This window comes from Plasmodium gonderi (genome assembly GCF_002157705.1).
Source record: "Plasmodium gonderi DNA, contig: Chr06, whole genome shotgun sequence".
NCBI classification, from domain to species: domain Eukaryota; phylum Apicomplexa; class Aconoidasida; order Haemosporida; family Plasmodiidae; genus Plasmodium; species Plasmodium gonderi.
The window spans coordinates 633372-649891 of record NW_021628931.1 but is presented as its reverse complement, the minus strand read 5'-3'; the positions used below and the strand labels follow the sequence as shown (position 1 = coordinate 649891).

General features: G+C 31.2%; 4 protein-coding genes across 4 annotated transcripts; 3 read left to right on the top strand and 1 right to left on the bottom strand.

Annotated features, from left to right (window-relative positions):
* Positions 1-25: 25 nt before the first annotated feature.
* PGO_061190 (DNA-directed RNA polymerase II) lies at positions 26-873 on the top strand (the record flags this gene model as incomplete). Its single annotated transcript, XM_028686762.1, has 2 exons — positions 26-274; positions 589-873. The coding sequence occupies 2 exons, from the start codon at positions 26-28 to the stop codon at positions 871-873; spliced, it is 534 nt and encodes a 177-aa protein (XP_028542563.1).
* A 4147-nt stretch (positions 874-5020) lies between these two features.
* Positions 5021-7406, top strand: PGO_061180 (merozoite capping protein 1; the record flags this gene model as incomplete). Its single annotated transcript, XM_028686761.1, has 3 exons — positions 5021-5030; positions 5615-5856; positions 6249-7406. The coding sequence occupies 3 exons, from the start codon at positions 5021-5023 to the stop codon at positions 7404-7406; spliced, it is 1410 nt and encodes a 469-aa protein (XP_028542562.1).
* A 1596-nt stretch (positions 7407-9002) lies between these two features.
* On the bottom strand, positions 9003-10709 carry PGO_061170 (hypothetical protein, conserved; the record flags this gene model as incomplete). The annotated part of the gene is made up of 1 exon (XM_028686760.1): positions 9003-10709. The coding sequence occupies one exon, from the start codon at positions 10707-10709 to the stop codon at positions 9003-9005; it is 1707 nt and encodes a 568-aa protein (XP_028542561.1).
* A 2227-nt stretch (positions 10710-12936) lies between these two features.
* PGO_061160 (U3 small nucleolar ribonucleoprotein protein MPP10) lies at positions 12937-15252 on the top strand (the record flags this gene model as incomplete). Its single annotated transcript, XM_028686759.1, has 1 exon — positions 12937-15252. The coding sequence occupies one exon, from the start codon at positions 12937-12939 to the stop codon at positions 15250-15252; it is 2316 nt and encodes a 771-aa protein (XP_028542560.1).
* Positions 15253-16520: the final 1268 nt, after the last annotated feature.

Sequence of the window (16520 nt, the reverse complement as noted above, 5' to 3'; positions counted from 1 at the left end):
GGAAGCCAAAGGAGAGGAAAATACGATGTACTTCGTCATTGAGGAATGGAAAAATGTCATTATAAAGCCAAGTCAGCTAGGGCCCCGGTATCAGCAGTTTATCGAAGACATGCTTAGAAACAGTGTTGAAGGTCAGTGTAATGCCAAATATGGATACATAATTTGTGTTATCCGAATAATTCATTGTGAACCTGGGCGTGTGCAGGATGGGACAAGCATGATTGTTGTAAAGGTCAAATATCAGGCTATTGTTTTCAAGCCCTTCAAAGATGAGGTAATTACTACGCTATGTTATTAGTATATAGAAACATATTGAGTAACTATGAATCTACTGAGTGTAATGTTTCTTCTCTTTCTCCATATTAAAACGAACCCATATCTGTTACATGCCTACTGATATGAATATTTTTCATCCACAAAAGCCCACACACCACCTCGTGTGCATTTTTGATTCATGTTTAGTTGTCCTTTTTTTTTTTTTTTTTTTTCTTTTTTTTCATTCATGATAAATGACAAATTAAAGAATACATCAGATCAGCACAAATATATATATATGTACACATATATATACCCTTCCTCCCGTCACAGGTACTAGATGCTGTCGTAACGGATGTAAACAAATTAGGGTTCTTTGCCCAAGCGGGTCCACTTAAAATATTTATATCAAGAACAGCCATCCCTAAGTATTTTGAATATTCAGAAGATTCTCATTATCCCTGTTTTACCTCAGGGGTGTATAATATAAAACCACAGACCACGGTGCGGATAAAGTTGCAAGGTATACGTTATGATTTATCAAACATGTTTGCAATCGCAACCATTAACAGTGAATACCTTGGGTGCATAGAATCGAATACATTGCAAGTTATGTGATGGTGGTAGGTGGAGGCAGTTATATGTATTTTTCTTTTTTTCTATTTTTTTTAATTAATTATGTGATCATATATTTGCTCACATGAACAGTTATGTTTTTGTGCGAATATAAATCTGTTTTTGCGAATACAAATCTGTTTTTGCGAATATAAATCTGTTTTTGCGAATACAAATCTGTTTTTGCGAATATAAATCTGTTTTTGCGAACGTGTACATGGTTATACACAGGTATGCATGTTTATATGTACGAACGTACGTGAGTACACAACCATGGAACAATTTTTTTTTTTTTGACGTGTCCGCATGTATTTCTCACATTAAAATTGTAAAAATGTCCATTTGTCATTTGGCCTTATACATGAGTGTTAGGCAATATTTATATACCCCAAAAGTGTAATAAGTACATGTGTCTGTATAAACATTTGCATTTGTATGTGTTTACATGTACAAGTTGCGTGGCTTAAATGATTTCCCTATTTGCATGAACAGCGCAATGTGGTGTACTGCACTGCAATGTGTTTTTTTTTTTTTTTTTTTTTTTTTTTTTAATTTTCCGCGTTTGTTTCCCCCGAAAAGGCAAAAGGGACTAAAATTTTTTATTAAAAAATTATGAACAGTCATAAATTTTAAAATAGTACTTGTAAGGCGTTAGGTACATGTAGAATGTAATGGTGGAGGCGGGGTACAGAGTTAAGCAAAAATATATACACGGTTAATTGGAGAGAAGCTAAGACTTACATATACAATCTCCTCGTTGTATGCTTTGGCTGACGGGCAGTCCTGAAGCTGTTTTTCTTTTCTTTTGCTTTTTTTTTTTTTTCTTTTTTTTAACAACTGCATGGAGCAGTACAAAAGGATCTCATAAACTCCGCTTTACCTTATGTACTGGAACGAAGGTTATTTCCTCATATTGAGCAAAAAAAAAAAACGCAACATCAGTAGAGAGACCCCGAAGGAAAGTTCTAAAAGTGATTGCGAGCAAAATTTGTTTAACCCTGTGATAGTCATGTTGTGATGAAGAAAAATCGTCACATTATTGCATCATTGCATCGTCATAATATCGTCTTATTGCCATATCACCGTATGGGAGTCAAGGGCATAAACACAGGGTGCACGTGTTCTGATTTGGCGAAATACGGATATTTCAACATGCAAATGTACGTATAAACATGCATACGTAAGTGGCAACATTTCGCAAGGAAGTATTTGTAATGAATATTTATCCGTTCTGTAACATTCCATAACTGTTTTAGCTAACAAGCTAGCTAGCTGCCTTTTTTTCTTTTTTTTTTTTTTTTCTTAAGCAATAAAAAGCACAATTGTTCTGTTACACATGTGTGAAAATGTAAATTCACCTGTACATACATGTAATAACTTGAATAAAAAATCAGAATTGAGGAAGGTATATAAAATTTCAGTTTACAATTTTTTTTTTTTTTTTTTTTTTTCGTTTTTTGCAGAGCATACGACAATAAGTTATAAAGCAAACTCGTTCACGAGTTGATGGATTACTTTATTTTGATAACTCTGATAAAACAAAAATGTTTTTATGATATTTAAAAAGTTTCATTTGTATCATTGATTTGGAGTGTGACATTGTCTCTCTTTTGCTCTTTGCAACGATACCTTTTGAATTAACCTTTCCATTTTACATTACCAATTAAAACGTGAGGAGGGATAAGAAAACACACACGCATTCGTAAGCAAAAATATGTGAAATGATATTGGAGAAAAAGTGGCTATGGAATGATGACTATTGGAAATCATATTAATTTTTTTTTTCTTTTCTTTAAAAAGCGTGCATGCTTAAATGGGGGTGCATAGGTGCATGCACAAATGTGTGTGCAATTATGCATGTGTATACAATTTTGCATGTGTATACAATTTTGCATGTGTATACAATTTTGCATGTGTATACAATTTTGCATGTGTATACAATTATACATGTGTATGCACTTGTATGTACGCAATATGCATGCGCGTATGTGCAGACGTCTGCCATACCTACGCTAGTGTTAAGTTAGTGCTACGTAATTGTATTACCAATTCGATGACACTGCTGTGCCAATGTTGTGCCAGGGCTATGGTTTTTTAAGAGGCTATAGGAGAAGACTTAGTGAGTTCAATGGTTACAACTCTTTGGTATTAAAAAAAAGATGAAAGACGGCCTCTTTCTTATTCTTTCTGTTTCTCACATTTCTCTCCATAACATTTCGAAAAAAAAAAAAAAGAGAGGCAGCATAAGGAGCAATAAAAAGGAGAAAATAATAATACATTCAGAAAAAGTCTGATAAAATTAGGCAAAAAAAAAAAAAAAAAAAAGAAAAGGAAAAAGAAAAGGAAAAGGAAAAGGAAAAGGAAAAAGAATAGGAAAAAGAAAAGGTAAAAGAAAAGGTAAAAGGAAAAGGAAAAAATGGACTGAACTTTTAGGTAACACCAGAAACATTGACAAACCCGAATGACGCAAATACGTTCCTGTTCTCTTTTTTTTTTTTTTTCTTTCACTGAAATGTGCATATTGTTCACTAGTACTGTATATACGCAAACTTGCATTAGCTCATTTCAAAGTTCCGTTCATCCTTTTTTCAATGTGTTTAATATTTTGACTAGTTCACTGATTCATTGGTTCACTAATGGACGTGTACACACCTGTGTGTGTACTTTTACATGTCTGTACTAAAAATTAGTGAAACGTTAAAAAAGACAATGAACATAATATTCAATTCAAAGAGAAAAATACGTGCACTAATGAATCTTTGCCTTTTGAATACACATATATATTTTTTTTTTTTTCATTTTCACACCGTATAATATGTACACGCTCTTTTCTTTTTTCATCTACCTTGACGCATTTTGAATTGGTGCTGAAAAAAGAAAAAAAAAAATTACAATTTGGAAAGATAAAATTTGTGCAATATTGCATAGTTGAAGGGAATAGAAACAATAAAACTATATACAAGAACAATTTACTAAAGATTCGTTAATAATTTTTTCGTGCTTTATTAAGAATTTTTTAATAATTTTCAAGTACTTCATATTCAATTACAAAAAATTGGCAAAGCAATAGCAAAATAATGGCAAAATAATGGCAAAATAATGGCAAAATGTTGACAAAATATTTACGAAATAATGACAAAATAATGGCAAATAATGGCAAAATAATGACAAATAATAACAAATAGTAACAAGTAATATCAAATAATAACAAAATAATAGCAAAATAATAGCAAATTTTGGCAAACAAATGACGAATGACTCGTGAACAATTCGCGTACGACTTGCTAAACGACTCACAAAAAAAAAAAAAAAAAAAAAAAAAAATTCATCAAACGATTCACTGAATATTTTTAACATATACATATATGTATATATATATAAATATATATATAATATATATATAATATATATATAATATATAAATATATATACACAATATGTGCAGCATATATGCACAAAGTAAAAAGTTTTTCAAATAAAAAAAAAAAATTGTTTCAACTTTTGTTTTTCGCCTTGTTTCATGCTTTGTTTCACGTTTTTTTCGCTCCTTTGTTCATTTTTTGTTCATTTTTTGTTCACTTTTTGTTCATTTTTGTTCATTTTTTGTTTCAATATTCTGTTTCAATATTCTGTTTCAATATTCTGTTCAATATTCTGTTCAACATTCTGTTCAATATTCTGTTTCAGTTTTGAATTTTATTTATTTATTTTTTTTTTTTTTCTATTTAGAAATTATAATTATTGGTATACAAATTTGTACATTCCATTTTGTTTTTTTCAATTTCATTGTTTTAACGAAAAAACAAAAGTAGCAAAACATTCCTTTAGTTGATTTTTTTTTTATTATTTTTATATTTTTTTCTTTTTCGTGTTTTCTTTTTTTTTTTTTAATGATTGACTAATAGTATATGTGTACAAAATAGTAATACATTTTTTTTACTTGTAAAAATATTTGTTGCAAATTTTCACAAACAAAAGAAAGAAAAACAAACACAGTAAAAAGTAAATTTGTTTTGCCAATCTGTGAAATATTTCTTCATTTTAAGAGTGGCAGTGTAGTAATACCATATTAATTTGAAAGTTTTTCGATTTTTTTTTTTTTTTTTTTTCCCATTTTTTAACTAAACAATCATTTAAACCATTGAAGAAAATGATAGATAGTAAGTTTCGATAAATGAAAGAAATTTCCAAAGAGAAAAAAGAAAAAAAAAAAAGAAAAGAAATGGAGAAATGCATTCTAACATGTCATGTTTTTCGAAAAGCTGTATATTCTGTGTGATAATTGTTTTATTAGTCATAATGTGTGGTGCATATTCCAGACGAATTTTAATTCAATGGATCATTTCATTCTTTTTACATGAGTAGACCATTTCATTCTTTTTACATGAGTAGATCATTCTATTCCTTTTACATGAATAGATGATTTTTCTTTGCACCTGTGTGTATATGCGCTTGCACATGAGAGCATATAAAGATCTTTGTTCATTTGTTCGTTTGTTCATTTGAATGAACGAACGCACACGTATGAACGTACGTTGACAAGTTTTAGATGCAAGAGTGTGTGTATTTTTTGATCGAATTCGGGTGCAGGGATAAATTTCATGGATATCATATATATCCATTTTGATCATTGACATTTTCGTTTTAGTTATCCATTATTTATTTATCTATCTATTTACCTATCTATTTATCTATCTATTTATCTATTTTTTTTTTTACCCCTTTCTTCACAACCCTGACACAGACACGAAACTGACAGATGAAATTCTGAACATCGAGTTGGTGAATCAGAATAATGAACAGACGACACTAAAGGGAGAAATTGAGAAGCATAAAGAATTGAATGGAGTTGTAATTTTTATGTATCCAAAGGCAGATACACCTGGATGTACAGAACAAGCCAAATTGTTTAAAGAAAAGTTCGAGGAATTTACATCTAACAATTATGCTGTGTATGGACTATCTGCTGACCCAGCTGATGCTCAGGTAAGATATACACATGTGCATACGTGCATACATATATGTATATACACATACGTACATACACATGCATGTACACATACTCACGAATTAGAATACACACAAGGGATAATATTAATATATGCATGTCTTCCCTGTTTTACACACTTATAAGACCTGTCTTTTTCTTGTTTTTGTGTTATTTTGTCGTGTCTTTTTTGATATATTGATTGAGACGAGTTGTTTTACTCTGTCTAATGGCGTCTTTTCTTCATTGTTTCTTTATCTCGACTCGAATTTGCATTCATTGCCCGTACCTCACTGTATTGTAGTGTACCATACTGTACTATGCTGTAATATATATATATATATATATATACATTTTATTTATTATTTTTTTTGATGGTCTCAATTTACAGCTGAAATGGAAAGAGAAATTAGAACTTCCTTTCGATCTTTTATGTGATGTGAATAAGAAGGTACTTAAAGAAATTGGATGCTTGAAGGAAGATGATCGCGTTGCTAGATCTCATGTGGTTATAAAGAACGATTTTTTAGTTTCATATTTTAAAAAAGGAGTAAAGCCAGTTATGTCTGCTGAAAATGTATTGAAGTTTATCATTAAGGGAGAAAAAGAAGAAGAAGATGCTGAAACTGATGCAAAAGCTGAAGATGATGAAGTTGATGGTGGTGATGATGATGATGATGTTGCTGAAGAGAATGGAGCAGAAGGTGTAGAAGTTAATGGGGATATAAAAGAAGGAAAAGGAGAGGGTGGTGAAGGTAATGCAAATGTAGAAGCAGGTGGAGAAGGAGGAGATGTGCTTAAATATGGAAATGAAGGTAGTGGAGATTCAGAAGGGAAGAATGAAGAGAATAACAAAATGAAAAAAGAAGTATCATCTTCTGGATCGAAGAAAGCAAAGAATGGAATTTCTTCAGGAGGAAATGTTGTGAAAAGCAAAAAAAAAGCATCAAAGAAAAATAACAATAATAAGAATAGCAAAGCTGCAAAGAAAGGAACAAGTGTAAAAAAAGAAATTAAAAAAAAATCTAATAATAAAGGAAAAAAAAACAAAAATGATAAAATGAAATCGAAAAATATACATGTTAAGGGAAAAATGGAAAATGTTAAGAAAGAGGGGAAAAAAGGTGATAAGAAGAAAAAAAATAAACATGAAAAAAATGACAAAAATAACAAAAATAACAAGAATGGTATGAAAAATTCCAAGAATGCAAACAAAAATAATAAAAATAACAAAAATGCTAACAAAAAAAGTATGAACAACAAAAATAATAAGCAGAAAGGAGGAATAGGTGGAAAGAATGACCAAAAAAATAAAATGAAAAACAAAGGAACTGGTGGAAATATGCAGAAAAAACCATTGAACAATAACAAAGGAGGAAATAAAAATAATGCAAAGTTGAAGGATGTAAATAAAAAAATGGCTAACAAAAAGATGAATAAAATTGTAAAGAAGAACAACGCTGGGGGTGCCAAAAACAAGAATATGAACATGAACAAAAACAACATGAAGAGCAATAAGAAAGTTAAAAAAATGATAAAGAAAAAGTAAAACTTCTCTTGAAAAAAAAAAAAAAAAAAAAAAAAAACTTGACAGGTCTGGGATAAAATTGAAATTCACGCTGTCTATCACATATATATAATCATATATGCAATCGCAACCCTTCCCCTCCCAGTCTTTTAACTCACCCCTTGTTGTGCGTATGTTACTTGTTCGAGGCCAAGAGAACTACATGTGTGTGTGGTGCAATTACACGTAGGGTGAAAATACACCAAATGTGCATACACAAGCACACATAGATAAGTAGTTGGTAGTGGTGGGTACGTATAGGTCTAGATGATCAGATAGAAAAGATATAAATATGCAGAGAAACTACTAGACCTTGAAATAGACAAAAAAAAAAAAAAAAAAAAAACACAGACTCAGCTCCTGTCGCCTGCCTTTCCACCCTGTCCTATCCATATGATGGAAGAAATTTTTACAACTCAGTATTATAGCAGTTACTTCAGAAAATATGTCTTCATTCGAGATGTAGGAAGGAAATATAGAGATAGACAGAGATGCAGAGAAGATTCGAGTGATGTGGTACATATATATATATATATATATACATATACACTGAGTCGTTCCATCCTGATCGTGGAAAGCTTTTCTTAGTCCCGCTCTCTCTCCTGTTGAATTGAATTGCAAGAGGGGAAGGAAAAAGAGATGATGTGGACAAGGAGAGGCAAAAAAAAAAAAAAAAAAAAAAAAAAAAAATAATAAAAAATAAAATAAAAAAAAAAAAAGTATATGTGAATTGTTCGAGTGCATCAATGTATATATATATACATACACCTCGTGCTGAATTTTTTTTTTTCTCATTTTTGTTTTAATTTTTTTTTTTTTCTCTAATTTTCTCTCCTTTTTTTTCTTTCTTATTTTGTTTTAATTTTTTTTTTTTTTTTTTTTTTTTTTTTAACATGTAATAAATATATGTGTCTGTATTCCCTATAAATACGCATGTGCACACTCTTCATCTATGAACGTGCTAGTATATAGTGTATACGTAATTGTGTATATATATATATATATATATATATATATATATATATATATACACATTTATGTATATAGACATACGATGTTGCATGGTGTGTTGTATGTGTATTTTAGGGCTGCGTAACTTGAGACATGTGGCAATGTCTATATTTTAAAGGCCCCTAAAGTTTATGTAAATTTTTAACATTCTGTGTATATCTTTAATGTTACGTTGAAATTTTCTATTAGTGAAAAAAAAAAAAAAAAATAACAAGAAGGAAAAACGAGCAAAATAGAAAAAAAAAAAAAAAAAAAAATATGATAGAGTAGAAATAAACTTCATGTTAAAAACTTTTTTTGTTATTTCGAAATGGAAACTTTTGGCAAATAAATTTTTTTTTTATAGAGCAAGGATTTTTAAGTGCATGTAGTTTTTACGCAATGTTATTTTTTTCCTTATCGTGGCATCATTTTTTTTCTGGCAAAAATTCTTGTGCAAAAAGAAAAAAAATATATTTCTTCGAAACCATGAGCCCTGAACCACTTGTGTCACGTCTACCATGTCAACCACTTCTGCCACGTCTACCACGTCAACCACTTCTGCCACTTCTTCCCCTCTCCCTATCATCAGGATCCGTAGAATTGCACTGCACGGGACTCGAAATAATCCTGTGATTGCTTATCAACCAGTTGGTTCTCATTGTGACGTTTCTTTTGTCTATTGTACAAGCGGTAAAGGTGCTGCTTAGTACATTCAGGTGTGTAAAGTCTAGCATCCGGTCTACTAATTCGTCTGGTGAAGCGAAATAAATCCCCCCAAAGTAATTTCCTGGCAGTTTTATACCCATATCCTTTTAAAATGGTACCATTTTTTGTTTTCAAATTGGAAAGTAGAGAAGAACTTTTGGTAACAACTAGACGTTCAAAGTTGTGAGGTCTTGAACAGACATCAATGAGAATATGCTTTCCTGCTTTAATTGTTGGCATGAGGACACGAGGCCAAAAAAAAGATTTTTCTTGAACAGTTAATGCATGTGATTCTGATTTGTATGCAGTTCTTGGCCCTTCACACTTGCGTAAAACGAGATAAGAGAACTTTTGTTCTTCTACATTTTTGGCTCTACTACCTTTACAGTAAATGTGATGAGATAATCTGTGTATTCTCTGAGAAAAGTGACACCAATCTTTCCCTGTTAACGACAATGGACATATGCTTTCATGAGGACATGGTGCAACAATATGAAATTTATCATACTTCAATTCAGTAATGAATAATTCCCTAATCGCATGTAACAAACGAAACCCAGTTGGTGTTCCATTTTCCACTATTATGATTACTCCACCTGTTGATAACTTGTTCCATAAATTTTTCATATATAAATTTCTTGCGTTATAATCATAGAGCGTTAATAAAAAATGTGAAATGATTATAAGTTCATATTTGTCCATATTGTCATATAAATTGATTTGATATTTTATATTTGGAATTCTTTCAGTTAGATATTTAGAAATGGATTCAAATGAATCTGATGATTCCACAGCCACGATGTTATTATAAACATTTCTGTAAATTTCATTCACTGCAATAATACCAACTGCCGGAATTGGAGAATAAATTAACATATTTTTTGGTGAAAAGTTAGGAATTCTTATCCTTATTTCGTGTAGTAATCTATATAAAATACCATAATGTCCATTAAAATTGTGAAGTGTATATGCAATTGATGATTCAGGAAAAAATGTCAATCTGGAAGATGATGGATTCCCTCTATGTCTCGAATCCTCAGCGTGTGCTAATGCCATCTGTTCTATTTCCTTTGATTTGTTTTTATACTCTTCCATGAATTGCTTTAAGCATTTATAGGACTTTTTTTGAAGAAGCATTTCTATTCTGTTCTTCCCACTACTTCTCTTCCCACTTTTTTTTTCATTTATCTGTTCTTTTTCTGCTCCTCCGTTTGCTTCAACTTCTGCTTCTCCTCTTCCTCCCTTCTCCTCCTCCTCCTCTTCTAACCTTTTCACCAATTTTGATGGTAAAACTCTAGGTAATTCAACGCAATTCCTACTCGTTATTTTTCGTGCTACATACCTTCCCAACTTTTCTAAATCTTTCTTTTTTATAAACTGTTTCGCTAGATTGTGAAGTTTCTGCCTGACCTGTTCAGGTATTTTTAGCGTCTTCAATGAAACTAAGCTTACTCTGTCCAGTTCTTCTACCTCCTGTGCACTCAAACTTTGACTCTCAGAAATTTTATCAAATTTGAATCCACGGAATGATGATATCCATCGTACTCTACACATTTTTGGAAGAAACACCAAAGAGGGATTCGTCATTTTTAAACTGTTCCTCGATCATACTCAGGGAAAAAAAAAAAAAAAAAATTTGTGATATCAGAATCGAGGTGAATATATCAGACGTGATGAAATTTGTTTGAGAGCCATAAATGTGCATCCATTTCTGAATGGACTAAGAAAAAAACTGTTAATGGAGAAATGGATCTGTGTATCGCTCATTTTTCTTTATTACATATTATTTTTAATTATACTTGTGGGAGACACTAAGTTTTATATCTTTCACGAGATACTCCCTCCCCTACTCAATGCACACTTGTTTTTAATGTTGTTCAATGGTGTTTTATAATCCTGGGTCATGTAACCATACAATGTTATATGGTTCCATGTCCAAACCTTCCATTAGATTTCTCTTACTTTGCTTATTCGGTACCATGCTGAAGTGGAATTGCCAAAAAAAAAAAAAAAAAAAAAAAAAAAAAAAAATGGTAGAGTTGCCTGAACGCTTGGAGGCTCGTTGTGAGGTGCTCCTCAGGAAGACCTTATTACGTACTAAACATAAAGGAAAAAAAAAGGAAAAAATAAATGTATTTGTACACTTTCTCTGATTAGATGGGTATATTTCCTACCCTTTATGGGAAACTGTCTGTCATCATAAATAATTTTTAAAGAACAGGAGATCATTCAATAAAGTCTTTTTGCCTGTCTGTCTGCTTGTCTGTTTTTTTTTTTTTTTTTTTTTTTTATACTTGTTGTTTTTAAGAACTAACACACTTGTCGAAGGAGAATGGGAAATTATTATACCCACTCTGACCATACCTTTTTATATTCCTGTTCTTTCAAAAAATTTTAAAAGGAGCATTGGAAAAATATACAACGTTCAGATTAAAAGTAGAAAGGAGTGGAATTATCCCCTCCCCCCTAAACGAAAAAAAAAAAAAAAAAAAAAAGTAACACACCCTTTTTACAACATATTATTAAATTATATAACTATCTTTTAATTAATTCATACTTTTTTTTTTTTTTTTTTTTTTTAAAAATAAAAGCTTAAGGTCTCAGCCTATCTCTATAGTAAAAGTTGAGTGTGGCAAATGTCAGAAGAGAGTTTTCTTCCCCATATATATTTTTTCCTTTTCTGCTGTTGCATTTTTTTTTTTTTTTTTTTCCAGCGGTGGGGGTAAAATGCAAAAAAGTATTTATTTATTTTTATTTATTTATTTTTTTATTTATTTTTTTATTTATTTTTTTATTTATTTTTTTATTTATTTTTTTATTTATTTTTTTATTTATTTTTTTATTTATTTTTTTATTTATTTTTTTATTTATTTTTTTATTTATTTTTTTTGGTATCCCATTTTTTGGCCTAACTTTATTTTCCATGCCCCTATACCCTCTCCCGAATTGTCACTTTTCATTAAAAAATTTTTTTTTAAAAGAATATTCTCAATCCAGCCTCAACTAGAAGCAAGTGGGAAGAAATCTAAAAAAAAAAGGGGAAAAAAAAAAAAAAAAAAAAAAAAAAAAAAAAAAAAAAAAAAAACGTGTCCAGGATTGGGAGACCAAAATTTTTTTCATTTCTTCTTTTTGATATTTTCCTGCGACTTGGTTCCACAATCTCCGAACCCCCGGGGTGTTGGGTCATGTAAAACATCATTTATTTATCTTATTCCTTTTTTAGAAGTTTTTTTCTCTGCTGTAGTTTTTATTTATTTATTTATTTATTTATTTATTTATTTTTTTTTTTTTACAATCCTTATAATCCTATTTATTTGCTCATACTTTTGTTCCTTCATGTGACGAGTTTCTTTTTTCGTGAATATTTTTTTTTGAAGTCTCCCCCTTTTGTGCCAAAAAAAAAATTCCAAAACAAAGCCATAACAAAACAAAAGCAATTGACCACTTTACAATTTTATTACCTGCATTATTGCAACTGTGAATTTACTACTGCGTGTTAAATTTTGTAGCTTTGGACACCCTACTCAATTTTCTGCTCAAGAAAAAGAAAAAAATTCACCAAAATATATTTTGCCATATTATGATTCCATGAATAAATCATCAGTTGGTACATCCAACATATGTATTATAATAAGCGAATATAATAACGTACGCCTCTATTCTTGAATCTTCCACGTACATATACATATATACATACATATATATATATATATATATGTATATATGTTCACTTACGTACGTCCTTTAAGCACATGAACAGTGAACTTCGAATGAACGCTCAGGAGTAAGGAAATATAAAGGACACCGTAAGAAAATGGAACTGGAAAAAGTGAAGAAATACACAGATCTCATCAACGACTTTTCGAAACATTGTGATGAATTTTTGAACGTAGAAAATAAAGTGAGAAAAGAAGAAGAAAAAGAAAAAATTAGTGCAAAGGAAAAAAAGGAAATAATAGAAATTATCGAATATTTTGCAAACATTTTGACAAAATATTTTTATAATGAATATGAAATAGAAGAAGACATTTCTATTGTAAACTCTGGATTCGATTCTGAACAATTATGGTATTTTATTGAATGCTTAATAAAAGAAAATAAATTACAAAATTTAAACCTCTTTTTTAATAATTATGAAAATCGTTTAGAAATTGAGAAGAAAACACACTTAATGGATACATCATTCCATCAGGATGTAGGTTCTTGTATAGAAAAAAAATCTTGTAAACGATCCTTGACCGATCGAGTTAAGGAAAAAAATATGAAAAACGCCATTTCGAAAAAAAGAAGAAAAATAAACATAACGAAAAGTAATGGCACTTATAGATCCAAGAGTGATGTAGACAGAATCCAAAATAAAGATCTGGACCAAACGAATGAAGAGGACAGATTTTTCAATTACGATGAAATGCACCAATTTTTGGATCAAGAAGATAACAAAATTTTACATGAACAGTCAGGCGAAAATGTAGAAAAAAACGCACAGGACGAGGGCAGCTCAGGTACCGATGACGAAGTGGACCTTAACCAGTTCGAGGGCGACTATGAGGAGGCGGGGGCGTGGAAGTATGGGGATTTCTATGGCGAAGACAAACTAGAAGAGGACGAACTAGAAGAGGACGAACTAGAAGAGGACGAACTAGAAGAAGACGAACTAGAAGAAGACAAACTAGAAGAAGACAAACTAGAAGAAGACGAACTAGAAGAAGAAGAACTAGAAGAAGACGAACTAGGAGAAGACGAACTAGAAGAAGAAGAACTAGAAGAAGACGAACTAGGAGAAGACGAACTAGAAGAAGACGAACTAGGAGAAGACGAACTAGGAGAAGACGAACTAGGAGAAGACGAACTAGGAGAAGACGAACTAGGAGAAGACGAACTAGGAGAAGACGAACTAGGAGAAGACGAACTAGGAGAAGACGAATTGGGGGAGCGAGCTGGGACCATGCACAAACGCAAAGAATACGAAATAGAGCGAGAGCTGAGCGAAATAAACCAGTTTGACAGCATGGACAACATAGGGGTCGAGAGTTCTGAGGAGAGTAGCGATGCGAAGGAATTGCAAATAGAAGTGGGAAAGGACAAGAGACAAATAGAAAAGGAATTGATTGCGAAGAAACATTGGTCTCTAACAGGTGAAGTGTTCGGGTACAATCGTCCAAAGAATAGTTTACTTAAATTGAATGTGGATATTCCTAAAGTGAACTTGGGACACAACGACACGTATATTAGTAAAACGGTTGGAGAATTTTCAGAAAAAAACAGTGATGAGTTGTTAGGCGGTGGAGAAGTAGAGGATGGAGCGGACGGAGCGGATGAAGTGAACAAGAGCAAGGACACGATGTCAAAGAGGAGAAAGAAAGGAGAAAATAATTTGCTGAATGAAGAAATCGAACTAGTTGTGAAACAAAGAATACAGAATATGCTTTTTGATGATGTAGAAAAGAAAGGAATAGAAGATTTAGAGGGTTTTGTAAATTCAAACAAAGATCAAGATGGGAATATGAATGAAGTAAACTTTGATCATTTAAATTTTACAAAAAGTAAATTGAGTTTAACTGATGAGTATACAAAAAAATATGAAGAAGAAATAAAAAATAGTCAATCAAAAAACAAGGAATTAAATTTACAAAAATTGGAATTAATGAATTTATTTAAAAAAATTATGCACTCTTGTGACTCATTATGTAATGATTTTTTCACACCAAAACCTGTTTTACTTAACGTTCATAACAAAAATGATCAAATTGCAAATTTACATATTGAAGAAACAGTGCCAATTATTTTATCTGACAAAAACAAAAAGGCACCCGAAGAATTATATAGACCGGGACACATCAAACAGATGGATGAAATGCATGAGAAGGAAAAAAAATCCTTGAGAAAGTCCAAAAAAATAAAAAGAAAAAAAAAATTGCTTAATCAGTTCAGGAAAAGTGGAAAAGGAATTATTGAATTACAAAACCGAAATCAGTACCTCCTCAGCAAAAATCAAAAAATTAAGGGAGAAAAAACGAACCTCTCCAAATATGGAGTATCCTCAAAGAATAAGCTTCTCTCCAAGCCGGGCAGTAAGTATAACTTCGCTCACCACATATCCAAGGCCCAGGTTTTGGACATGCGCGACTAAGCCAGGCCTCCCCACACGTCCCCTTTCACACGTGCATATGTGTGTGCATATGTGTGTGTATATGTGTGTGTATATGTGTGTGTATATGTGTGTGTATATGTGTGTGTATATGTGTGTGCATATGTGTGTGCATATGTGTGTGTATATGTGTGTGTATATGTGTGTGTATATGTGTGTGCATATGTGTGTGCATATATACCGATCCGATGTTGCTTCATGGCTACCCATTTGTGGCTTCCTCTCCATTTTGACTTTTTTTTTTTTTTTTTTTTTTTTTTTTATTTTTTTGGAGCTACACGTATATTCACCTTTTTAATTGTGTAACACGAGAGTTTTGTAATTTGTGGTACTATACTTTCTTTGGAACAGAGAAAGGCAGCCCATCATTTCCCTTCCCCCATTGCAGTATATAATATAACACTGTTGTAATCCATTAAGGTGAATGGGTTATAGATGGAAAAATCCGTTTCCATTTTGCTACATGTGTCAAACCGCAAACTATTTCAATTTAATAAATATGAGGTTTTATTTTTCAAATTTGATTGAATTTTTTTTTTTTTTTTTTTTTTTTTTTCATCCCCTGTTACGGGGAGATTAATTTCACCATTTTGATCACCCACAAATACCTTCATAAAATTTAAAGAGGAGTTATATGTGAAGGAAAAGCAGTAGGGAGGAGGGTGGTGGTGATGGGGGAAGTATTTGTACAATATAGATATACTTGGCCACATAACCAAACCTTTTTCCTTTTCTTTTAAACTTTGCATTTTAAGCCACTTAGGTGATATATATTAACTTGATTAAATGAAAATGCAAAGCCCTTTCAAAAAAAAAAAAAAAAAAAAAAAAGAAGCAATCTATGATAGGGAATAGGAAAAATGAAAAAATAATCGACCTGTGAATAAAAATTATGTGTTACACGGTCAGATTAAGTTAAAACACCATTTGACATGTCCCTATAAGTACAGTTTTTTTGTTTTTTTTTTTTTTTTTTTCGAAAAAGTGTATAGTTCTATATATGTTCCCTTGTAATGGTTTGGAATACTGTTATGTCTTGACACACATAAACGTGTGTGTATGTTTTTCTGTGGTAGCGATGGTTGTAGCGATGGTTTGTAGTGTTGATTTGTAGTGATGGTTGTGTCGATGGTTGTAGCGGGTTACATTTTTTTTTTTTTTTTTTTTTTTTTATTTAGCATATGAGTTTGGTCGTGCCAATGTGGACGGGTGTATTTTAAGTGTCAATTTTATGGACTCATCTGTTAAGC